The 25,495-nt window shown below is 44.5% G+C and overlaps 1 protein-coding gene across 2 annotated transcripts in view; it reads left to right on the forward strand.

The window, feature by feature from the left end:
• The window catches only part of pnpla7b (patatin-like phospholipase domain containing 7b), a 41,362-nt gene extending 16,503 nt beyond the window's left edge, over positions 1–24,859 (forward strand). For both annotated transcript variants that reach the window (XM_022213315.2, XM_022213316.2), the window contains exons 17-35: positions 215–420; positions 508–639; positions 1,806–1,929; positions 2,030–2,219; positions 3,048–3,197; positions 3,620–3,683; positions 3,977–4,145; positions 4,818–5,000; positions 5,084–5,202; positions 8,294–8,450; positions 8,632–8,748; positions 10,342–10,411; positions 10,605–10,721; positions 20,127–20,275; positions 20,373–20,525; positions 20,609–20,725; positions 21,452–21,536; positions 22,179–22,291; positions 22,380–24,859. In XM_022213315.2, coding sequence (XP_022069007.1) covers positions 215–420; positions 508–639; positions 1,806–1,929; positions 2,030–2,219; positions 3,048–3,197; positions 3,620–3,683; positions 3,977–4,145; positions 4,818–5,000; positions 5,084–5,202; positions 8,294–8,450; positions 8,632–8,748; positions 10,342–10,411; positions 10,605–10,721; positions 20,127–20,275; positions 20,373–20,525; positions 20,609–20,725; positions 21,452–21,536; positions 22,179–22,291; positions 22,380–22,445 — 2,481 coding nt within the window. In that variant the 3' untranslated portion in view covers positions 22,446–24,859. The remainder of the gene's footprint in view (positions 1–214; positions 421–507; positions 640–1,805; positions 1,930–2,029; positions 2,220–3,047; positions 3,198–3,619; positions 3,684–3,976; positions 4,146–4,817; positions 5,001–5,083; positions 5,203–8,293; positions 8,451–8,631; positions 8,749–10,341; positions 10,412–10,604; positions 10,722–20,126; positions 20,276–20,372; positions 20,526–20,608; positions 20,726–21,451; positions 21,537–22,178; positions 22,292–22,379) is intronic.
• The last annotated feature ends 636 nt before the right edge of the window (positions 24,860–25,495 follow it).

The raw sequence follows: 25,495 nt of genomic DNA on the forward strand, positions 1-25,495 counted from the left end.
CTCTAGATCTGTTCTTGGAGGACCCTTCTGGAAGTATCTTGCTGACTTTGTTTTCTCATATTTTGTGTTGAGGAGGAGCTCTAATGACAGCGTCCAGCCTTACCTGCTGTCTGACATTCAACAGAGCAGAAATGACTTCCATAATGTGTTACTGATATGTACCCTTCATCCCAGCAGCCCCACATCCTGTTATTCTTCTCCACATCACTTACAGGACGTGAGCGTGGCATTCATCATTTCTGGCTCGCTCCATGTCTACCAGCGGATGATAGACCGTGAGGAGGAGAGCCTGCTTTTTGTCACCCACCCAGGAGAGATGGTGGGCCACCTGGCTGTTCTCACAGGGGAACCCCTCATCTTCACTGTGCGAGCGCACCGGGATTGTACCTTCCTCTCCATATCCAAGGCCCACTTCTATGAGTAGGATCAAGCTCACAAAGCAACATTCAGTCATTTCTTTGAGCTTCTTCTCATGTACTCAAACACATCTGTATTTAAATTTTGCAGGATGATGCGTGAAGAGCCCAGGGTGGTGCTGAATGTAGCTCACACCGTGGTGAAGAGGATGTCACCGTTTGTCAGACAGATCGACTTTGCTTTGGACTGGATGGCTACAGAGGCTGGCCGCGCCGTGTACAGGTGCAACAATGAAGGCATTCCTCATATAATTTGTAATGAAATTCAGTTAAAAACTTGTATTACTCCGTAGAAACAGTCATGTGATTAGTTACCCCTTACAGCTTATGTCCAATCTGTAATCACTACCATCCCACTTTATTTCAATTACGCCTGTAAAGTGACAGCTGCGAGTGCTGTATTAGAGGAATGTGTGAATGAAAAGCACTCAGAGAGCGCAGTCCTCCGCCAAGGCTGCTCAGTCATCGTGTCATTTCTGACGGCTAAATTCTTGAAAAAATTTGTGACAGAAATCACGGCAACATAGAATATGTCCATTTAATACAGATGAACCCACAAACAAAATGACCTGCTCTGAGCACAGGTGTGTGTTCTGCATGTGTACATTATGTACGGATACCGGATCATGTGACCTAAATATGTAGCAGGAATTGATGGGACTCAGAAACACCCCCACAGTTTAATCAGTTGTTCCTTGGATTATTTCTGATGGATAAGTCCTGATAAGTCCTCAGAGGTGGATTTGTAGTAGGATCACAATCAGCTGTTGTAGTGTTCACTGGTTGTCATGGTTACAGTGACGCTGTGCCGCTATCTGGCAATGATACAGAAATCTTTAACAAATCCATGGATCCAGGCTATAAGCTGCATCACTGCCAAAATCTGATCACTTGGTCCTTGAGTCATTTCTGACCTTCCCTGAAAATTTCATCCAAATCCATTTGTTTGTTTTTGAGTAATGTTGGACACAGACAGACAGACAGACCGGCCAAAGCCAATCGTCACATAACCCCGCCACGTTCAGTAGCAGAATAATAACACAAATCTCTTTATTATCCTGTTTATTTGCTTTTATTTATTTATATTTTACATGTTTGATTAGCATCAACATTCATCCTTCAGTGCTGATTGGCTGTTACTCCTAATAATTATATGTCATATTTACTTATATCACAACTGTAGAGATGCAGATTTTCTTTCTTTTTTTTGAGTGTCTTTCTTGCTGACAGTTTATGCATTTTTTTGCATTTCTGAGTAATGTTGCCAGCAGACAGACGCCTGTCGTCACATAACTCCACCGAGACTCCAGCTCCTTGGCAGATTAATAATCATCGTTTCTGTAGGGTTTTATTGGGTTTTGTCCAATTGGGTTTCTTGATTGTTTTTAGACAGGGAGACAAGTCAGACAGCACCTTCATCGTCCTCAGTGGTCGTCTGCGCTCTGTTATTGCAAAGGATGATGGGAAGAAGGAGCTGGCAGGAGAGTATGGCCGTGGGGACCTAATTGGAGTGGTAAGTGTTCAGAAATGTGGGATCCTGTGTAAGACTGGAAATAAACAGGGACAAGGAGAACATGTGGAAAGACAGGACACCTGTTTTGTGGTTGAATAAGGTGGAGGCTCTGACACACATGAACCGAGCCACCACGGTCCACGCCGTCAGGGACTCTGAGCTCGCCAAGCTGCCTGAAGGAGCTCTGAACTCCATCAAGAGGAGGTATCCTCAGGTGGTCACCAGGCTGATTCACCTGCTGGGCCAGAAGATCCTGGGGAACATGCAGCAGGTCAACGGACCTCTGGCTGGTAATCCTTTACTGCTTTGCTCATGTATGTTTCAGAATAGGACTGAATTTAACCATTCTGTCTGCAATATAAAGCAACTAGTCTTAATAAGGAGATCTAGTTGACTTTCTGAATAGCTGGCTGCTGACTTCTACGACACACCATCCCATGTGGCCTGAAACCACAAAACAATACCAAGATGTACTTTATTCTAGTTCAGTATTAGGGAAGTAATTAACTGTTATTTTTATTGTCAACGTTCAGTTGTTTACTTGATCAGTGGTTAAGTTGTTTGGTCTATAAAATGTTTGAAAATGGTGAAAAACGTTCATCAGTGTTTCCTGAAGCTTAAATGTCTTGCTTTATCCGCAACCCAAAGACATTCAGTTTACTGTCGGAGAGGAGAATACTGAATGTCACATTTAAGGTGCTGGAATCTGATATTTGATTTTTTTTAAAAAAATAAATATTTACCCAGACAAATGGATTGATTATTAACCTTTAAATTGTTGCAGCTCTGTTCAGTAGCAACAATCATAGACTGGAGGAGTGGATGTAGCCACTGAGACGTCATCCTTTGGTTTGTGGACGATTTCAATCATCAAATTTGGCATTTATGCAGTCACTGTGGTCTGTCACTAAGAATCCAGGTTTTTAGGAAGTGAAACTGTGCCTCATAAAGCCAAACACAGTAGCTGCATGTTGATATAATTTGTCATTCCACGCATCTCTATCGATAAGAGGACCAATTAAACCCTAAATGGAGTGACTGCACTAGTTAAAGCTGTCCAGTGAAATGACCCTAACTAAAGGTAAGTTTGTCACCTTTCCCTGTGTTTTGCCCTGCAGGTCGTAGCCTGGCTCTCCACACTCCCACCAGTAAGTGGGATGCTGGGAACCCAGCTTCTAACCTGTCCACTGTGGCCATCCTGCCTGTATCTGAGGAGGTTCCCCTTACTGCCTTCACCCTGGAGCTGCAGCATGCTCTCAGTGGCATTGGTACACACACACACACACACACACACAAAGTGTTTTGTCTGTTTGGTTATTTGTGTATCTCAAGGTGTATGTGTGTACTCTACTTAGTGAATGTGTGTAAAAATCTGTACATATGTGGTCTGTGTATGTGTACAGGATATGCAAAATGTAAATTTAAAATTTTACATGTAAAAGAATCCTCAAGTATATGTGCTCATAAACAGAATGTAAATATCCCTTTAGTTCGTGTGAAAGCTGTAAAATTCTGTGCAGAAGTAAAGGCCGGCTTTATTAAGTAAATATCAATAAGAAATGTCCTTTATTAAACACGCACCAGTCTGCTTTTTGATTTTAGACTCTTCTGGAGTGTCCACCGTGTGATTCATTGTGAAACAGTCCTCTACTTTTTAAAAGCATGTATATTTGTTATTTTTTTGCTACAGGCCCCACGCTACTGCTAACCAGTGACATCATCAAACAGAGACTGGGCTCTGCTGCTCTGGACAGGTGGGTTAGAGTTCATAGACAAGGAATGCAAAATAAGTGGCTTCACTTCACTATTTAAATTCTTTTCTCTCTTCTCCTTGTAATCATGCAGCAGAGTAGAAAGCAGGAGATAAATCAATCAAGAAGTAAAAATAATGTTTATGCAGTTCATTGAATACACAGATTAGGATGCAGTTTGCTCAGTGCACGATGCCACCAGGTCACATTTGATGCGGCTTTAAGTGAAACTCACTTCAGACATGAGCTTTAGGTTGATCTGAGATTCAGTGATGTCTGTCCTTCATCTTTTTAAGTGTCCATGAGTACCGTCTGTCCAGCTGGCTTGGTCAGCAGGAAGACATCCATCGCATCGTCCTCTACCAGTCTGACCCCGGCCTCACGCCGTGGACGCAGCGCTGCATCCGCCAGGCCGACTGCATCATCATTGTGGGACTGGGGGAGCAGGAGCCCACGGTGGGAGAGGTCAGTGGAAATGCACACTTCTTAAGCTTTTGTGTTTTTTCTTGTGTAAAGTGCTCTGCCTGTTCTCTACTAAAAATGTAAGAGTTAAAGATGACCAGCTGTGTTTCTGTAAATCCACTTCAGTGAACAGCGACTTTCTGCAGCCGGGCTACTGTCTTACACCCAATAAACTAAGATAAACTCCATCAAAGACCATCCACTGAATTTGTGATTACTTATGACTGGAGCTCTTCTCGTAAAGTAACTGATCAAAACTTGGTTCACATCCTAAACATTCTTTAGGTTTCATGGAGAATGTATCGCGTTAACTTTGTTTTTTTTTTACATTTATCAAACAATGTTAGCACTTCCAGACTGATGACAGATGACTTTTATGTGAAGCATTAGAGATGCTTTTAGCTTTCAACAGAATGTGCGAGTCCCTGCTCTGTTAGGTAAAGAGGTGGAACATTGCTGGGGACAGATACATACAGCTCATCAACATTTACATATCTGATCAATCCAAAGTGTTGCAGACTGTAAGTAGTCCACCCCTTCAGGAGCTTAACCTGTAGAAACTGCAGCTGTGACTGTAACATTGAATACAGATCAGCTTTTGAGGTGAAACCAACCCTCTGCAGTGGATCAGCATGAAAAGCTGAGTGAAAGCTCTCTCCTCCTGTCCTTTTGTAGTTGGAGCGAATGTTGGAGGGTGGCGCTGTCCGGGCTCAGAAGCAGCTGGTGCTGCTGCACAGGGAGGACGGCCCGCCGCCCAAAGGGACGGCTGAGTGGCTGAACATGCGGAGCTGGATCTCCAGACACCATCATTTGTCGTGTCCCCGCAGAGTGTTCTCTAGAAGGAGTCTACCTAAACTGGTACAAAAACAGACTCTTATGGGCACTTCTGACCTGCTCAGCAGACACTTTGTTTATTTAACTCTGTGTTTGTGTGTTTTCAGAGAGAGTTGTACCAGCGTGTTTTTGAAAAGTGTCCAGATCGTCATTCCGACTTCTCCCGCCTGGCCAGAATCCTGACAGGAAACAGCATCGCCTTGGTGCTGGGTGGAGGAGGTGCCAGGTAGTCCTGCTGGACACACCAACATATTCAGCATCTCAGCAAGCTGCATGCACAAACTACAGCTCCACACAAACTACAGCTCCACACAAACTACAGCTCCACACAAACTACAGCTGCACATATGATGGGGGTGGAGAACCCAAGCACAGACACAAACAGACAGGCTGAATGGTGATATTGAAAAAGGGTTATTAAGCAAAACTCCAAAAACATAATAACCGTGACCAGAACTGGGGAGGCAGGGCAAAAACCAAATTAAACTAATGCTATGGAACAAAATGCTTAATATAACAAAACTAAGGGGAGGTACTCACACACCAGAGGAAACTAATAATCAAAGGAGCAAAACAGGCTGAGGTTAATCCAAACAACAGAGTCCAAGGGGGGTAATCCACAAAGGGGAAAAAGCAGAAAAGTCCAAAAACAGAAGCAGTCCAGAGGTAGAAAAGCTTGCAGGGGACAGAGGCTGTGGCAACATGTGATGAAGGCAATGATCCGGCAGAGACTGAGGGGAAAGAGCAGAGCTTATATAGGTGAGGAGGGGAGCAGGTGAGTGGAGTTGGGCTGATTGACTGCAGCTGACACCTGAGAGAAACAGCAGGGGAAGACAACAGACAGAGGGAGCCAGAGGAATGGGGAGCGATGATGGGAAAAAGGAAAAAAAGGAGGAAGAAGGGCAGGAGCTGGAGTGAGATCACAACACCTGCAGTCACAGTCTGAGATCTCGATACTTCCACATACAGTATAATGTGTTTTTTTGTGTGTAAGCTTTGAGTAAAGTTATGTAATCTATTCTTAAAGCACCCAGTTAGGATGCATTTTCACCACTTACTGTGATTTATTTTTTCCCAAAAAGTCATAGAAACAAAGCTTAGAAATTCTGCCTCACAGAAAGAATGTCCCACTCATCTTTAAAGAAGTGAAGCTCAGATTATTGAATTAATAAAAACAAACAATGAAAACAAATTTATGATATCAAAATGTTCCATTTCCATTGTGACACTTAGGTTGGGTCTGATCCCAACGTTGGGAGCGTTTACATTAAATCAACTACAAGAGTAAACTTGCAGCTCATACACAGATGATCATGATGGGATTGACTTTATACAAAACAGGTGCCTTTTCTCTTGATATTTTAGTCAATTTATCTACTGTCTTTGTTCTTTTGATAATGTAGGGGACCTTTACTTCTGCTCCTACTAGTATTTAGGATCTCAATAGATCCTCCAGCATTAAGTATTCTGATGGAACGCATTACAGGTGAATTATACCAGATTTTAACACAAATATAGCATTACTATTATTGCAATGTGAAGATAGTAATAGTGTTTTTAGCAGAGTGAAGACACACTGTGTGTGTGTGTGCTGCAGTCCAGGCTTCTCTGTTCTATGTTTTGTCTGCTAGGGTGAACAGTTTGTGGTCTACTTGCTATTTTTCTGACACATATTCCGTTTGGTTTGCTAGGTAGCTTCACTGTAGTATTCTCTGCGTCATAGATTTAAATGATGTGAAGAAGCGTTAGTACATGAGACATTTGACTCATACAGAGTAGTAACATGGATCTGTGAAAGCATGGAGTCCACAGTTTAAACTCTGGGTCAGACGTGCTGCATAATGTTTACCCCAAAGCCGCAGACAGTTTGATGACAGAACTGTCTCCAGCCAAAATCAAACTGAATAATAGTTTGTCTCTAGCATGCTGTGTGTGTTTGTGCATATGAGTCCCTCCCTTTGAGACAGTCGCCCCTCTCTTTATTTATTAGCGGAGTGAGAGTGACGTCTCCCGCTGCACTGAAAAGGAAAGTAGTTTGGAGCATTCAGCAGGTGCCCGGAAATCCAAAGCACCTAAAATCAGAAATCTTTTTATGTATTTATTTTTTACTGAGATTATCTGCACTTGTTTCATTTCATCTCAGTGTGAGGCTCTCTCTCTCTTCCACTTCTTCTTCACTCCTCTGATCCGTTCTGCTGTGTCTGTGTGGGTGGAGGAGTGGCAGATCACCTCTTATGGTTATGGTTGGGCTATTTTTGGTTGACTCTGTGTGCACAACCTTTGTGGTTGTAGATAAACATGAAGGGAGAGGGGAGGTGTGACAGCATGTACGTTTGTTTCAGTCTGAGATGGTGGTGCTCTGGTGACCTCCACTGGTTCTGAATGTGGCATACAGAGCATTTGAAACGAGTAACAGTAAAGCTGCATCTGTATTAGCATCATCAGGACCATAGTTTTAGTTTTTTTGTGGATTACAAGTAATCATTATTTGTTTCTAATAAATGTGTTTCTTTCCCTCACTGTTTTGACTTATCCTGGAGCTGTGGCAAGGTAGGGAAAGTGTTCCCATCATTTATGACCTGACACCTGGTGGACACATGACTGTAGCAGGCACATTATGCTTTTGCATGTATTTTTTTTCCTGTAACTTTAACTGCACCCAGACTTTTACTCCTGCTCGTAGTTGTTTGAGTTTACATGAGCGTTAGCTGAAACTACCTCATAAATTAGCGTCTCTGTCTGAAGTTTTTTGCCACATTGTTACAGCAGTGTTTTGTTGCTGCTGTGATAAAAACACATTTCAGAATGTTCATGTCTGTGGTCCAGCAGCTTACACTGAAACCAGTGACTACACATAACAACAAACAAAATGAAAGCAGCCCACAGCCACAGCGCATGAAGGAAACACTCACATGCTTAGATTGTAAGGTTAAATGGTTGTCCATCATCTCTTTGGCAGTGATGGACATTCGACTTATTTTAACAATTCATTTATGGCAACATCTGAGCATTTAATGTCAAAAAGCAACGTGGTTTTGTGAAACAACAGATAAAGTGATGTGTTGTTAGTTTATCATGAAAACAAATCAATGGCAGAGTCATGGGGATACGTTACGACATGGTGAAAACACTCCTTTTTTTGTAAAAAGAGAAGCTGAGACAGTAACACACTTCTGTATCTGAAGCTAATCACAAAAAAGCAACATTCAATTATGTCACTACAGACAAGGTTAGATCATAAATATGAGAGTAAACCTGTTAAAACTGACATTCTGACAGTATTTTACAGGATAACATGTAAATGAATCTGTCTTCAGAGGCTGCTCTCAGGTCGGCATCCTGCGGGCGCTGAACGAGGCAGGGATCCCTGTCGACATGGTGGGAGGCACCTCCATCGGCTCCTTCATGGGCGCCCTGTACGCCGAGGAGAAGAGCAACAGCCGGATGAGGGCCAGAGCCCACGAGTGGGCCATGGTGTGTAGAGACAAGAACTCGTGTACTGTCCTGCTTTTCAGACATCTGCTCTCATGTTTACTTCTCAGATGTTCTTTGTTCTTTAGCCTAGTTTTAATCTCATAATTTTCAAAAGATGAGTTTTGGGGAAAAATCAGAGTTTGTTTCTGATCTATCATCGTGTGTTTCTTCACTTTCACAGGATATGACCTCGTACTTTAAGAAGATCTTGGATCTGACCTACCCAGTTACCTCCATGTTTTCTGGAGCTTCCTTTAACTCCAGCATTAGCTCTGTGTTCAAGAACAAACAGATAGAGGTAAGTTAAGGGACTCTAAATCTGAACAGCAGGCCGTTCCTGGGTGTTTTTGGGGAAGGTTTCACTCACTCTGTTTTATTGCAGTACAAAGTCCTGCACCTCTGTTCAAACAGGAGAACTCATGAATGTCTTCTGTGAAAAGAGTGACTCCACATGTTTTACTACTTACATTTATATTTTAACCAACCTACCTGATTTTACTGTCTGTTATATGACTGTTCATCACAGCTAAAACCGGCTGCGTAGTTCTGTGAAGGATCACAGAATGTTTTGTTTTCTTACAGAATGAGATGGAAGATTTGTTTCTTCTTTTGTCCCTCAGACCAACCAGCGGGTTTTGGGGTTCAGAGAGTTAAAGAAAGGATTTCTAACCTGATCAAAGTCAAAAGAATACTGGAATTGTTCTCAATGACGCAACACCTTTACTAGATTTATTATTAATTATACAGGGTGGGGAAGCAAAAATGTCCTATTGACAAATGTGAATGTCCTGCCCAAACGGTGAGGGTCATCAAAACAATAATTAAAGTCAAAGTTCCTTACCTTTAACCAATCCTTTTAGTATTTGTCAGACCTTGGTGCATTGTGAAGTTAGCAAGCAACAAGCAGAGCGCAGCAGGGTTTATGATCTCCTGGATGCCCAAATCCCTCAGATGGACATTGCCAAGATTGTTGACATCAGTGAGAGGACCATTCACCGCATCCAGCATGCCAGACAATCCAGTTTGGGCACCAAGAGATCTCCAGATGGTCCTGGGAGTCTTGGGCTCAGATGGCAATAAGATGCCCCCGTACTTCTTCAAGCCAGATCAGAAAATTGGGGCTGATGTGTACATAGTTCTGAGGTACACCGTTTTGCCCTGGCTGAAGACCACCTACCCTGACAACAACTATGTGTGGCACCAAGATGAGGCTCCTGCTCACACATCAATTAAGGTCCAAAAGTTCTGTGAGTAGAATATGGCAAACTTCTGGCCCAAAGGCATTTGGCCCCCGAGCTCACCTGATCTAAACCCCCTGGATTTTTTCTGGTTGGGCGCCATTGAGTTGAGGACTAATGCCACCCCTCATTCCAATATGGATTTACTTAAGGCTGCATTCTCCAGGGAATGTGAGGTCTACCCCAAGGAGGATATCAGGAGGACCTGTGCCTCTTTCAGAGGCTGTATCGAGGCCTTCATCATGGCTGATGGAGGACAGATTGAATAAACATGTTCTGAAAGCTTTAAATTTGTTTTCTACAAGAAATCAGTTCAAAATTCCAAAGAATAAAAAAGTCATACCCATTTATAGTTGTTTTTACCTAACAGGACATTTTTACTTCCCCACCCTGTAATAATTCAGATTTTGTCTGCAAAGTGTGGCTACCTTTCAATCTATGGCTTCTTCTGTTCATAAATCTGTTTTTAATCTAACAACATGCAGGATCATTTATTTCAGTTGCCACAGCTGACGTGCCACTTTTAAGACACGCTGCTCATGAAATACTCCAGAGGAACTTGTTAGCTGAGATCTAATAGACGTGGTGCGTTTGTGACAAAGCTTGTGAGAATGTGTCCTTCCACACTGTTTTATTTCTATTCTCTCTGTTAGGACCTGTGGTTACCGTACTTCAACGTTACCACAGACATCACAGCGTCCTCGATGAGAGTTCACACTGACGGTGGGGAAAACTGTCACTTTTTCTCCTCTTATGGACATTCACCTACTTTTTAGTTCTTAAAAAATAAGAAAATGTAAATATTTGTTTGAAGCTGGGATGCATTATTAGTTATTTAACTAAGCATTACATAATACTGTACTGTTTTCTCCTTTCTGTCTTTTCTTTGTGTTTGTCCACGTGTCCTTCCTCTCAGGTTCGCTGTGGCGGTATGTCCGGGCCAGTATGTCCCTGTCTGGTTACCTGCCTCCTCTCTGTGACCCCAAAGATGGACATTTGCTCATGGATGGAGGTTACATCAACAACCTTCCTGGTGAGAGACGCTGACAGGGGGGCAGACTGCTTAGTCACAAGTCTTTTTGGTTTTTTTTAAATGATTGCATCTTTACAGTCTGAGACGTTCAGGAGACGTATATGGTATTTAATTAAAACAACGAATACTGATTGGATGGTAGCCATTTTATCACAAATGTATTTAGAGCGTTGTTATGATGCCACTGCACAGCTTCTGAGTAGTTGCTCATCGTAGTGCAACAGAAAAAAAGAAATCCTCGCAGCCCAAATTTTTGCTCCTACATAAAAACAGAAGACATATTTTAATCTGTTGACTAAACACGTCTGCCTTAAGAATCTTTCTGCCTCTGCACCTGCGACGGCTAGTGCTGGAGCCATAATGTTTTCTACATGTTTATCCGTCCCATTCATATTTCAGAAACACATGGAGGGAATTTCTTCCCGTCAGAATCAGAGCGACTTATTGCCAAGTAGGTTTACACAGACGAGGAATCTTGATCTTGTGCAAAAATAACAGTTCAACAGTAGCATGTTGATTAAAAGTCAGCTGTAAGTGTACAAGATAGTAAGACACAATGTTGTACGTCAAATAAAAGTGTGAACAGGAACCTACAGTGTGCAAAAGGAAAATATTCCTATTTACAAACTGTGTGTTACTGTAACACACAGAGCACATAGAGTCATGGTCTCTGGTGGGGGAGAGGGGCAGTATTTGTATTTGTATTTATTCTGAACTCTATTAGCTGCAACATGTGCAGCTACTCTTCCTGGAGTCAGTCCAACAGCATTACAAAGAAAACATTTTACACCTGTTTTTCACCACATAATACCAAAATAAAAGTGACCCCCCACCCCCCAACCATTCACACACATTCACACCCACACACACCTACTTAAATATCTTAAAAAAGACAAACACAAACAAATACCTTTGGACCAAAAAATTAATATAACAAAAGATGCCTTTTTAAAAGAAATTTAAACTGCCGTATACTGTTTGCATGAGTGACGTCACTTGGCAAAGAGTTCCAATTTATCATAGCCCTGTACATTACACTACTTGTTCCCATATTTCCTTTTACTGAAGGTAATTTAAATTTGCCCTCTGTGGCATGTCTTGTTTCATAACAATGAACATCGGAACTGAAATCTAATCTCTGATAGAGTATATTTGGTCATTTGGATTCAATAATATTTCTTGTCAAATTTAGCAGCGATGCTTTAAATCTCTCATTTATCTTTAGCCAAGACAACACATTATGCATCCAGTTTACATTCGTTCTAAAAGGACATCTGAGAGCACATCTAGCTGCTCTGTTTTGAATTATTTGTAAAACGTTTAAATCTGATGCAGCGGCACATGACCAAATTTCAGAACAGTGATCTAATTGTGACAGCACAGTGTCGCTTTGAAGAGGCCGACTGCTGCAGCAAAACAAAAACAAAAAAAAACCTGTTCCTTTGTCTCGAGGTTCTGGTCCTCGTGGACCATAGTCTCCTCCAGAAGGGATGGGCTCAAACAGTTTATGTCCAGGGACAAGTGTGACAACATTTCACACAATTCTACAGTCAGATAAAATGCTGAAATGATGACGTTTAATATCCAACAATGTCAGAAGTCGCCTTTACTGGGACATCATAATGTTCTGCAAAAGCCTTTTTCTTGTGGCCGTATTCCTCATTTGGTCAGATAATGAGACAGCTCTTCTGTACTGCTGGACTGAAAGTGTGAGTAAAACATTTCTGCTTTACTGAAACAGTGTCACTGTCACTGCTATAACTCTGTGTTCACTACAGATATTATCATTATATATGTGAATCCCAACAGACATGGATGCAGCTTTTAAGTTTTCAGCTGCAAAATGAGGTTATCTAGAGCAGGGAGTCAGACTCATTCTAGTTCAGGTTCCACATTCAGCCCAATTTGACGTCAAGTGTTCCGGACCAGTAATATCAAAACATAATAACCTATAAATAACCACAACTCCAAATTTTTCTTTTGTTTTTACCCAAAAAAGTACATTCTAAAAATGTTCACATTTAAGGAATTGTCTTTTTACAAAACAGTACGAACAATCTGGAATTTCTTAAGAAAAATAAATTACATTCCATCAACATTCATCCTCACTTTATCATTTCCACATTACAACCTCCAGATCACAGTGTCTACAAAGGAACACAACATGTAGTCATCTGGAACTGAACCATGGAGGATTTACTTTATGATCAAAACAACAAAAAAAGACATAAAACAACAAAAACAAGACAAAATATTTCAAAAATGAGACGCAAAATGACAAAAATGAGACAAACAACATGAAAGAAAATAAAAAAGAGACAGAAATTTGGAAAAAAAAAACATAAATGACACAAATGACACACAAAAGAACGAATAAAGAAAAACTCAAAATGACAAAAACAAGACACAAAAACACGTGAGACATAAAAGAAACACAAAACGACAAAAGCGAGAAATAATCGCTAAAAACAGACAAATAGAAAAATAAACATCAAAACACAAAAAGACAAAAAAGACAAAATATTACAAAAATAAGACACAAAACAACAAAAGAACAATGAACAGTCTAGTATTTTACTTTACTATCAAAACAACTTGTCATGGTCTATAAATGATTTTAAATTCATAGTTTTACTAATTTACAATCTGCAGTTAATGTCTTCTCTCGGACAAAGTATGTCACGATCGGTGGTTGGAAACCGGTGCAAGAACTCAGGTCTACAGATGGAGAGAGTTTAGGGATTTTATTGTGAGGGAAGGGAGTGGTTTGTGGAGGTTGGGTTGTCTGGGGCGCAGGGCTTGGGTCGTGGTGGTGATGGGATGAAGATTTCTTTATGGCTGGGGTTTGGGGTTGGTCTCCGGCTGTGGTCTTCTCTTGGCTGTGATTCTTGGCTTGGGCTTGGCTGTGGTTTTCTCTTGGCGGAGACTCTGGGTTCTTGGTTTTAGCTGTGGATCTCTTTTGGCTGAGGTTCTAGGCTTGGACTTGGCTGTTGAATTCTCTTGGCTGAGGTTCTAGGTTTGGTCTTGGCTGTAGAATTCACTTAGCTGTGGTTCTGGGCTTTGGTCTCGGCTGTGATCTCCTCCTGGTGGTGAATCTCGGCTGGGTTCTGGCTGTGGATGGCTGAGGGGTGATCTAGGAATCCGTTGTGCTGAGCAGAATGAACTGTAGTAGAAGACAAAGGTAGAAGAGGATTACTGTTCAGAGAATTCAAATCTGACCTCAGAGTTCTAGGCAAAAATAGCGAAACTTGACTTGGTCGGCTGGAGAGTCACTAACTTGGTAGTCATATAACAATCCGGCATCGAATGAGTGTCTGAACCGGCTTTTTATTGTCAGAGATGTGTAATGATGAATCTGAGACAGCTGCTCAGCCAGAGCTGCACCCTTGATGAGGAGAGTGGCCTCAGCTGAAGCTGAAGCCACTCTGACCTACTTAGGAGAGCGAGAGAGAGAGAGAGAGAGAGATGGACCAAAGCACAGCATAGACAACAGGAACATGGCACCAAACAAAGCCTGGCACATAATAAAATAAGGCAGCAGACAAAAACCTGACCAGGCAGGACGAGAGTCATGACAGTACCCCCCCTCAACGGGCGCCCCTTGGCGCCCCACCGGGCCTGCCAGGGCGGGCGCGATGGAAATCCCGAATGAGGGAGGGGTCCAGGATGCGGGACTTGGGAACCCACATCCGTTCCTCCGGGCCATAACCCTCCCAGTCAACTAGATATTGCAGACCCCGGCCCCGACGGCGGACATCCAGCAACCGAGACACAGTGTACACGGGATCGCCATCCAGCATGCGAGGAGGCGGGGGGGCCGGCACGGGAGGAGCCAGCGAGGCTTCTTGAACCGGTTTGAGCTGGGACACATGGAATGTGGGGTGGATTTTCATAGACGGAGGTAAGGTAAGACGGACGGCGACAGGATTTATGATCTTGGAGACAGTAAAGGGACCAATGAACCGAGGAGACAACTTCTTGGGACAGGCACGAAGGGGAAGATGTTGGGTCTTCAACCAGACCTTCTGACCAGGGGCGTAGATCGGCGCCTCAGACCGATGACGATTAGCCCGATCCTGGGTGCGTCGGGACGAACGGAGCAGGGCGGCACGTGCCCGTCTCCAGGTGCGTGCACACCGGCGGAGATGGGACCTGACGGAGGGGACCTCAATAGCCTTCTCCTGATCCGGGAACACGGGAGGTTGGTAACCATAGACGCACTGGAACGGGGAGAGACCTGTAGCGGCACTGGGGAGGGTGTTATGGGCGTACTCCACCCAGGGGAGTTGTTTGCTCCAAGAGCCCGGATCCTTTGATGACACACATCTAAGGGCAGCTTCCATAGACTGGTTCAGCCGCTCCGTCTGGCCATTACTCTGGGGGTGAAAACCAGAAGATAAACTGACCGTGGCCCCGAGGGCAGAACAAAAAGACCTCCAGACCGCCGATGTAAACTGTGGCCCTCGGTCCGACACTATGTCTCGCGGGAGGCCATGGGCACGGAAGACATGGTGAACCAACAAATCAGCGGTTTCTCTGGCCGAGGGAAGTTTCGGCAGAGGAACCAAATGAGCAAACTTTGAGAATCGATCAATAATAGACAATATGACAGACTGACCGTGGGATGGAGGTAATCCAGTGACGAAGTCCAAAGCGATATGCGACCAGGGCCGCCGTGGAATGATCAAAGGATGAAGGTGACCAGGAGCAGACGCGGTGGAAGTCTTATTTTGGGCACAGACGGAGCAAGCTGCCACGAAGTGATGACAGTCTCTCGCCATAGAAGGCCACCAGAACCGCCGCTTCAGGTTCGACAGAGTCCTAAACTCCCCTGGGTGGCAGGCAAACTGGCTGGAGTGGCCCCACTGCAGAACCTCCGACCGAGCTGCTTCAGGGACAAACAAGGTTCCTGGAGGACCGGCTTCGGGAAACACTTGGTCTTGCTGAGCTCTCTTGACCACAGACTCAATATTCCACGTGAGGCAAGCCAGGTGACAAGGAGACAGAATGGGTTCTGGCTCCTTTGGAGAAACCTCCTTGGAGGAGATACGGGACAAGGCATCGGGTTTTCCATTGCTGGAACCTGGACGGTAGGCTAGGGTGAACTGGAACCGGTCAAAAAACAGAGTCCACCTGGCCTGCCTCGGGTTTAGTCTCTTGGCGGACCGCAGATACTGGAGGTTTTTGTGGTCTGTCCATACCATAAACGGCACCTCTGCTCCCTCCAGCCAGTGCCGCCACTCCTCCAGTGCCATTTTAACGGCCAACAGCTCCCGGTTACCAACGTCATAGTTTCTCTCCGCTGGGGAGAGCTTTCGAGAGAAGAACGCACAGGGGTGTAGCTTCCCATCTCCACCTGCACGCTGGGACAGCACCGCTCCTACTCCGGTGTCTGAGGCGTCGACCTCCACTATGAACTGTTGAGTGGGATCTGGCTGGACAAGAACAGGAGAGGAGACAAATTTAGACTTCAATGTAACAAATGCATGATTAGCAGCAGGGGACCAAACGAACGGACGGGTATTGGACGTGAGCGCGGTGAGAGGGGACGCGATTTGACTGTAGTTTTGGATGAAGCGGCGGTAGAAGTTGGCGAAGCCCAGGAACCGCTGAAGCTGTTTGCGATCCCTGGGCTCCGGCCAATCAACCACCGCCGCAACCTTGGCTGGATCCATCCTGACCTCCCCCGCGGCAATGATGTAACCCAGGAAGGCCACCGACGACACGTGAAACACACACTTCTCAGCCTTAACGAAAAGCCGGTTCCCGAGCAATCGCTCGAGGACCGCCCTCACGTGCCGCCGGTGCTCCCCCAGGCCGCGGGAGAAGATCAGGATGTCATCGAGGTAAACAAATACGCACCGGTTCAAGAAGTCCCTCAAAACGTCGTTCACAAGGTGTTGGAAGACAGCCGGAGCATTCGTCAATCCAAAAGGCATGACACAATATTCAAAATGGCCAAACGGAGTGTTAAATGCTGTCTTCCACTCGTCCCCCTCCCGTATCCGTACCAGGTGATAAGCGTTTCTCAGGTCTAATTTAGAGAAGATGGTGGCGCCGTGTAAGGGAGTGAAAGCGGAGTCAATTAGCGGCAACGAATATTTGTTGCGAACCGTGATGTCGTTCAGTTTCTTGTAATCGACGCACGGCCGGAGTCCGCCATCTTTCTTCCCTACAAAAAAGGTACCCGCCCCGACTGGAGAAGTGGACGGGCGAATCAACCCGGCTGCCAGCGACTCCCTGATATAAGTCTCCATTGCCGATTTCTCCGGCTTTGAAAGGTTATATAACCTGCCACTTGGTAGAGGAGCGCCCTCCACCAGATCTATCGCACAGTCGTAAGGCCTGTGAGGAGGTAGAGACATGGCCCGGTCTTTATTAAAAACGTTCGCTAGATCATGATACTCTGAAGGTACGGAGGTTAGATCGGGGTTAAAAGCCAGAGTTCTTGGTTCTGGACCGCCGGGGGTCTGAGCTGACACCAGGCATGTTGCATAACAGTCTGTACTCCAAGATAAAATCTTCCCTAATCTCCAGTCTATCTGGGGGTTATGCATACTTAACCAAGGATACCCTAGGACCACTGGTGAATTCAAACCAGATATCACAAAAAACGAGAGCGTTTCCACATGGTTACCTGAGGTCCTGAGGGTAACCGAAATGGTTTGGTCACTGACCTGGGCTAAACGACGTCCGTTGAATGCTAATGCACATAGGGGGGTTTTAATTGGTACAGTAGGTAAAGACAATCGTCTGACTATGGATACATCAATAAAGTTTCCCTCAGCTCCAGAGTCAATAAGTGCTTCCACTGGAATCTGATGCCCCTTCCATTGAAGGGAGGATGAAACCTGGAGGTGTGTCAGAGGGGGGGAGACGGACGTCTGGCTCACCCGGATCTCCCCAGACCGAGGTGAGCCGGGTCTTTTCCCGGCCGGGATGGGCATGCGGCCACTAGGTGACCCCTCTCGCCGCAGTAAAAGCATGCTCCCCGCTTCAGGCGCTCAGCTCGTTCTTCGGGAGAGAGGTGGGCTCGTCCGAGCTGCATGGGCTCCTCTCCACCTACCGGAAAGGACTTGGTCGAAGAGCTCGCTCGTGGTTGTGGAGGAGAGGATACCGCCGGGCTGGAATCCCTAGGTCGTGGACTGAGACAAGGTTGAACAGCGAGGGAAGGACGAGACGCCTGGAGGTGGGTAAGTCTTTTTTCTCTCCTCCGTTCTCGCAGCCTATTGTCCAGGATGATAGCTTGGTCTATGAGTATGTTCAGATCCGCCGCTTCTTCGCGGCGGGCCAATTCGTCTTTTAATTCCTCGTTAAGCCCGCGAAGAAACTGGTACCGGAGAGCAGAGTCATTCCAGTCCACCTCCGCCGCTAAAGTCCTGAACTCCACGGCATAGGTGGCCACACTTTGTCCTCCCTGTAATAAGTTGCCCAGCCTCTTCATGGCATCCGCTCCACGAACTGGATGGTCAAATGCGCGTTTCATCTCTTTGGTGAATGCAGAGTATGAAGCGCAGGCGGGTCTCTTGTTCTGCCAAACAGCCGATCCCCACCGAAGCGCCGAACCGGTCAATAGGCTCAAGGTGTAAGAGATCTTCTGTTCGTCAGTGCGGAACCTCTGAGGCTGTGCGCTAAAAACTAATGATACCTGCATCAGGAAATCTCCGCAGGCTCCCTGGTCTCCTGCGTAGCGAGCTGGGTCGGGTATCTTGGGTTCCGGGAACCAATTCAGGGCTAAGGCGGCATCTTCATTGCTGGGCGAAGGTGGGTTCGACGGAGGGACTGGAGGAGGCTGCGGATTGGAGAGCTGTGCAAGAGCGGAGGTAATCTGGAGCAACTGTGCCGTCATGTTTCCAAACTGATCGTTCAGAAGTCGACTCGTTGCTCCAAGTTCCTGAAGCGCTTGGCCATGTTGTTCCAACACCGTGGGAGCTGTGGTCACCTGAGTCATCTGGTCTGACAGGGACTGGAGTTGAGCTGATACCTGGTTCCCCGCTTCCACTAGATTCCTCAGGGTTCTACTGTGTTGCCCTAAAAGGTGACCATGGACGGACACTGCCTGAAAGACCTGGGCGGGGGTTGGTTCCTCTGGACCTGAGTTCTCCGCTTCCATGTTGGCCGGATTGTTCTGTCACGATCGGTGGTTGGAAACCGGTGCAAGAACTCAGGTCTACAGATGGAGAGAGTTTAGGGATTTTATTGTGAGGGAAGGGAGTGGTTTGTGGAGGTTGGGTTGTCTGGGGCGCAGGGCTTGGGTCGTGGTGGTGATGGGATGAAGATTTCTTTATGGCTGGGGTTTGGGGTTGGTCTCCGGCTGTGGTCTTCTCTTGGCTGTGATTCTTGGCTTGGGCTTGGCTGTGGTTTTCTCTTGGCGGAGACTCTGGGTTCTTGGTTTTAGCTGTGGATCTCTTTTGGCTGAGGTTCTAGGCTTGGACTTGGCTGTTGAATTCTCTTGGCTGAGGTTCTAGGTTTGGTCTTGGCTGTAGAATTCACTTAGCTGTGGTTCTGGGCTTTGGTCTCGGCTGTGATCTCCTCCTGGTGGTGAATCTCGGCTGGGTTCTGGCTGTGGATGGCTGAGGGGTGATCTAGGAATCCGTTGTGCTGAGCAGAATGAACTGTAGTAGAAGACAAAGGTAGAAGAGGATTACTGTTCAGAGAATTCAAATCTGACCTCAGAGTTCTAGGCAAAAATAGCGAAACTTGACTTGGTCGGCTGGAGAGTCACTAACTTGGTAGTCATATAACAATCCGGCATCGAATGAGTGTCTGAACCGGCTTTTTATTGTCAGAGATGTGTAATGATGAATCTGAGACAGCTGCTCAGCCAGAGCTGCACCCTTGATGAGGAGAGTGGCCTCAGCTGAAGCTGAAGCCACTCTGACCTACTTAGGAGAGCGAGAGAGAGAGAGAGAGATGGACCAAAGCACAGCATAGACAACAGGAACATGGCACCAAACAAAGCCTGGCACATAATAAAATAAGGCAGCAGACAAAAACCTGACCAGGCAGGACGAGAGTCATGACAAAGTAGTCCCAGAGGTGTGAAACATGCCCCCCGTGGGCCACAAGCAGCCTGCCAGAGGGTCCATTCCAGCCCGTGGGCCGCATGTTTGACACCCCTGAACTAGAGGATCAACCCAGGTTTAACTATGTATTTGTAAAACATTCAGAGAACCTAGAAAATGCACTCATTCATATGTGCACGTCAGACTTTATTGTTCAAGATAAGAAAGATGATTGGTTTTCCTCCACACTGTCGTTAAGTGCTTGTTTGATGGGAAACGTTTGGGTTACTTCCTATGGAGTAACACAGTAAGCTCTTCACCTAGCTGTGTAGAATGACCTGATGTGATTTATTTCTATGTAAACATTATTTCAATGTGTCTCCTCCATTTTGTCGTCCAGCCGACGTGGCTCGGTCCATGGGGGCCAAGGTGGTGATTGCCATCGATGTAGGAAGCCGGGATGAAACCGATCTGACCAACTATGGTGACTGTCTGAACGGCTGGTGGCTGCTGTGGAAGCGATTAAATCCACTGGCGGAGAAAATCAAGGTACGCTCAGCTGCCCACTGTACTTAAACCTCCATCTGGTTTTGTGAAGCTAATGCTCCATCCCAGCCCTGTCAGACTCAGTACTCTTCCCTTCCAGGTCCTGAACATGGCGGAGATCCAGACCCGGCTTGCGTACGTCTGCTGTGTGCGGCAGCTGGAGCTGGTCAGAGACAGCGAGTACTGCGAGTACATCCGGCCGCCCATCGACCGCTACGGCACGCTGGATTTTGGGAAATTCGATGAGATTGCTGTGAGCGTCCTTTCTTCTTGTGCACATTTTCCCCGTGTCTTTGTGAACTTGCTGGCTGTGAATCTCCCTCCCTGTGGCTGTAGGATGTGGGCTACCAGCACGGGAAGACGCTGTTCGATGTGTGGCAGCGCAGCGGTGTGGTGGACAGCATGCTGAAGGACAGACATCAGGAGGAGTTCCACAGGACCAGAACTGGCCACGTGAGTGCAGCCGGCAATAGAAACACCAGTAGTTTACTTTTCTTATACATTATTCGGCTGTGTTTTGTTTTTGGAATTTTGCTGTACAGGTTTTTTTTCTTGGCATATTTGTGATTTTCTGTCCTTTTTGTGATGTCAGCAGTCTGTGTGAGGTGGACTTTGAGGTGAACAACAAAGATTCTTGTTTCAAATCAAAAGCCCAGGCTTCAGCTTGCTCTGAAAGTCCCATTATTAACACAAATCCACCAATGGCTAGAACTGATTTCCCTCCACCACGCTGTCATTCTGCTGTAGGAGAGGAAAAAGCACTGACTTGTTAATATTTCCTTCAACCAATCACAGTCACTGAGGGCAGAGCTGACTGAAGAATGCTGGTTCAGTGTTTCCTCACAGTAATAACAACAGAGCAGGAGTGTCATTAGAACGGATCATCGCCTGAAACAAACCTATCAGAGCCGTACTGCGCTATTAAAATCCTCTGCAAAGTGTTATTTTCAGCAGCGTGGTAGGTTGCTAGTGAGAGGTTGTTGAAGGAAGTGAAAATGGTAATGTTTAGTAAAGAGAGTGCAGGGGAAGGACAAGGCCAGTGAAAATGAGCAGCCTTCAGAACAACAAACAGCTGTCTGTTCTGTGCTCTTTGTTGCTGAGGTTCTTCATTGTGTTTTAGAATAAAACATGAGAAGCTGATCTGATGTCTGGGCTTCAGGAATGCGCTGTTTCTTTCAGGTGGTCACGTGTCCAAACGCCTCCTTCACCGACCTGGCAGAGATAGTGTCCAGAATCGAACCTGTGAAGAACGCCTTAATCAGTGGTGAGCAAAGAGTGAAATCTGAATTTAATGAACTGCATTTTATATCCAGCATACTTACACCACTGTTAAAAGTTTGGAGTCACTTAGAAATATTCTTATTTTTTTAAAGAAAAGCTTTTTTTCAATGAAGATACCATTAAATGAATGATAAATCCAGTGTAGACATTGTTAATGTGCTAAATGACTATTCTAGCTGTAAACAGCTGATTTTTAATGGAATATCTCCATAGGGGTACAGAGGAACATTTCCAGCAACCATCACTCCTGTGTTCTAATGCTACATTGTGTTAGCTAATGGTGCTGAAAGGCTCATTGATGGTTAGAAAACCCTTGTAGTTATGTTAGCACATGGATAAAAGTGGGAGTTTTCATGGAGAACATGGAATTATCAGGGTGACCCCAAACTTTTGAACAGTAGTGTACGTAGCTACTTCCTTAATCAGTGGTGAGCTAAGAGTGAAATCTGAATTTAGTGAACTGCTTTTACCCTGTAGTTCAAGGCTGAAGGCTGGAGTGTTTTTCTTTTTGAAAATCGGTGAACGTTGAAAGAACAAATGATCCTTTACGAAGCTTTGCCACTCCTTAAATGTTCTTATTTTAAATAGGGCTTCTGCTGTTTGTTGTGTTTGTTTTTGCCTCCAGAGGAACTGTCTGATGAGTACCAGACGGACTACGATGAAGAGGCAGTGGAAAGTGCTCTGTCTGACTTTGAGGCGTTCGCCCCCGGCAGCGAACACACCGAGGGAGAGGAGACTGTGTGTACAACCCCAGCATCACTGTCAAATCAGTGGAATAAATTAAGTCGAAGTGACATTCCTGTTTGTATTATTGTGATTCTCCCAGGATGAAGAAATCCAGGTCAGAGTTCGACACCGGGGGAGGAATGCCCCTGGAAGTGCTCGGCTGTGATGTCCCGCCTGGTCTGCTGCCGACCATGGAGCTCAGCAGACGTTGTTCAGTGCAGTGTTTGCTCTGGTCCAATGAGCAGCCAGGTACCAGCCTCCTGTAGGCTTCACTGTTGGTGGATGCAGCTCCTTCAGCTGGGTCCAGACAGCGAGCTGTTGTCATCGTAGCCGCTACTTCTGATCTGCTGCTGTGAACGGGTGGACTGCTGCTTCAGATAGTTTCTGCTGTTATAAACACTGATTGATGCCTCTAGAAGGATGATCAGACTTTAAAGCTGGTGTTGCTCCCATGTGGATTCTCTCCATGAAGCTGGTAAATCTGTGTGTCAGTCACAGTTCCTGTAAAATCACCTCCTGCATCGTCTCCTTCTGTATTTTGTTGGTTGCTTTTGACCTTCAGCTGCTATGTTTACTGTGGAATCAGTGGAGGGTTAGTGACATAATAGCTTTGATAGAGCAAAGAGACCCAGTGTGTCTCAATCATCCAGATAAAAGTCAAACAATTCTATAGAAACAGCATTTTATTTTATAGTGGTGTATTTTCATTCATTCAGTGAATTGTACGGAGTCACAGGTTCTATTGTAGTAATAATGGTTCAGGAGTTCAGGGCATATGTCTAACTGTATCACTAACTTGTAAAGACTGGTGTCTCCATAGAGGCACAGCACACACTAGTACCCTACAGTTTTCATCAGAGCATTTTATATCCAGCACTACTAGTTACACCACTGTTAAAAGTTTGGAGTCACTTAGAAGTGTTCTTATTTTTTTAAAGAAAAGCTTTTTTTCAATGAAGATAACATTAAATGAATGATAAATCCAGTGTAGACATAGTTAATGTGCTAAATGACTATTCTAGCTGGAAACAGCTGATTCTTAATGGAATATCTCCATAGGGGTACAGAGGAACATTTCCAGCAACCATCACTCCTGTGTTCTAATGCTACATTGTGTTAGCTAATGGTGCTGAAAGGCTCATTGATGATTAGAAAACCCTTGTAGTTATGTTAGCACATGGATAAAAGTGGGAGTTTTCATGGAGAACATGGAATTATCAGGGTGACCCCAAACTTTTGAACAGTCGTGTACATAGCTACTTCCTGCCATCATCATTTCTGATTCATGTTTGTTGTGTTTCATACTTCTAAGTTAAAAGAAGTTGTATTTGCTTACACTATGGTTCAAGTGCAGTGTTACCCTCTCTGTCCAGTGATGAAGGGAATTTGTCCTCTTTAGGAGCAGAATGTGAATAGTGACTATAATAAGCTTTTTAGTACAAAATCTGTCATATAGGATGTATAATTAGATTTGATCATTTGATTCATATTTTCTGCATGAAGCCTGACAAACAAACACATGGTGCTCATTCCACTGACGTTTCAGCTGTGTCCCAGGTTGACTCTGTATTAACCCTGTAAAACCCACTGTTGCAAAAATACATCAGTTAGATGTATATTTTTTGTTATTTATTTTGTTCCGTATATATATTTGCTATTTTTTTCTCTATTTGGTTTACAGGGTTACGATGATTATACATAAATAAAGAAGTTGTTTCTACTCATGTTTTCACATAATTTAACAAGAAATGTGCAATTGTAACAAATCTCAGGCCCAAAAACACTGAAGAATTAAGTCTTTGAAGGAAAACAAGTTGATTACACCTAAAGATTGATTGTTTCTACTTATATTTCTACGTAATTTAAAAAGAAATGTGCAAATCTGATGTATCTCAGGCCCAAAAACGCTGAAAAATGAAGTCCTCAGTACATCACATTTGGACAGTTCTTTTTAAATTACATGAAAATATTCATGGAAACAACCTATTTCTTTATGTGTAATTGATGTAACCCTGTAAAACCCAAATATATAATTAAAAAGAAATAAAACTGCCGTCGTGTTTTTGCAGCAGTGGTTTTAGGAGGTTAAGTCCTAACCAGACTGTGAGTCAGGTAGAACGCAGCAGGTAAAGCCCAGGTGTGTTATGATGGCTGGATTCCATGTAGAGGAGCTCCTGCTCTCCTGCACTATGACGCACTGAAATGGTTTACTGGGACACTTCAGGGAATTGAGCTTTCATGAATTCCACCTGTGCTGTGCCCGCTGTGACGAGGTCCAATGTCTGCCATGATGAAGGTCTTTTGTCTTTTTAGGCAATGGAGGAGCTGCTGTCAGTCAGAAGAAATGAAACATTCATTAAACATCTCTGGAAAACATGTCATCTGTGATTTTAAGTCCCAGTCTACCTGAGCAGACAGGTCGTGTAGAACTGGGACACAGCATTTGACCTTTTATAGCAGGGGAAGCACAAGTGGAACCTGAAGCACTAATGATGGGACTAATAATGTAATTCAAACTCTTCCTGAACCGAACACTGTGCTGGTCTTTGGAATGGCACCATTAAACTGAAAGGCCTAAGAGTTGTGGTTTTTATCGGTAATGAGAGAAATTTGTCTTCATTCCCTCCCAGTAGAAACAAATTAGGGAGTCAGGTGGGGTCGGATAGAAAGCAAGAAACTCCCTGCATGGAGGATGTACACACGTGGACAAAATTGTTGGTACCCCTCAGTTAAAGAAGGAAAAACCCACAATTCTCACTGAAATCACTTGAAACTCACAAAAGTAACAATAAATAAAAATTTATTGAAAATTAAATAATCAAAATCAGCCATTACTTTTGAATTGTTGATTAACATAATTATTTAAAAAAACAAACTAATGAAACAGGCCTGGACAAAAATGATGGTACCTCTATAAAAGATTGAAAACTATTTGACCAGAGTGACATGATTAACTCAGGTGTGTCATTTAATTGACATCACAGGTGTTTCCAAACTCATAATCAGTCAGTCTGCCTATTTAAAGGGAGACAAGTAGTCACCCTGCTGTTTGGTGAAAAGGTGTGTACCACACTGAACATGGACAACAGAAAGCGAAGGAGAGAATTGTCCCAGGACATCCGAAAAAAAATGATAGACAAACATCTTAAAGGTAAAGGCTATAAGACCATCTCTAAACAGCTTGAAGTTCCTGTGACAACAGTGGCTCATATTATT

This window comes from Acanthochromis polyacanthus, chromosome 7 (assembly GCF_021347895.1).
Source record: "Acanthochromis polyacanthus isolate Apoly-LR-REF ecotype Palm Island chromosome 7, KAUST_Apoly_ChrSc, whole genome shotgun sequence".
Classification (NCBI taxonomy): domain Eukaryota; kingdom Metazoa; phylum Chordata; class Actinopteri; family Pomacentridae; genus Acanthochromis; species Acanthochromis polyacanthus.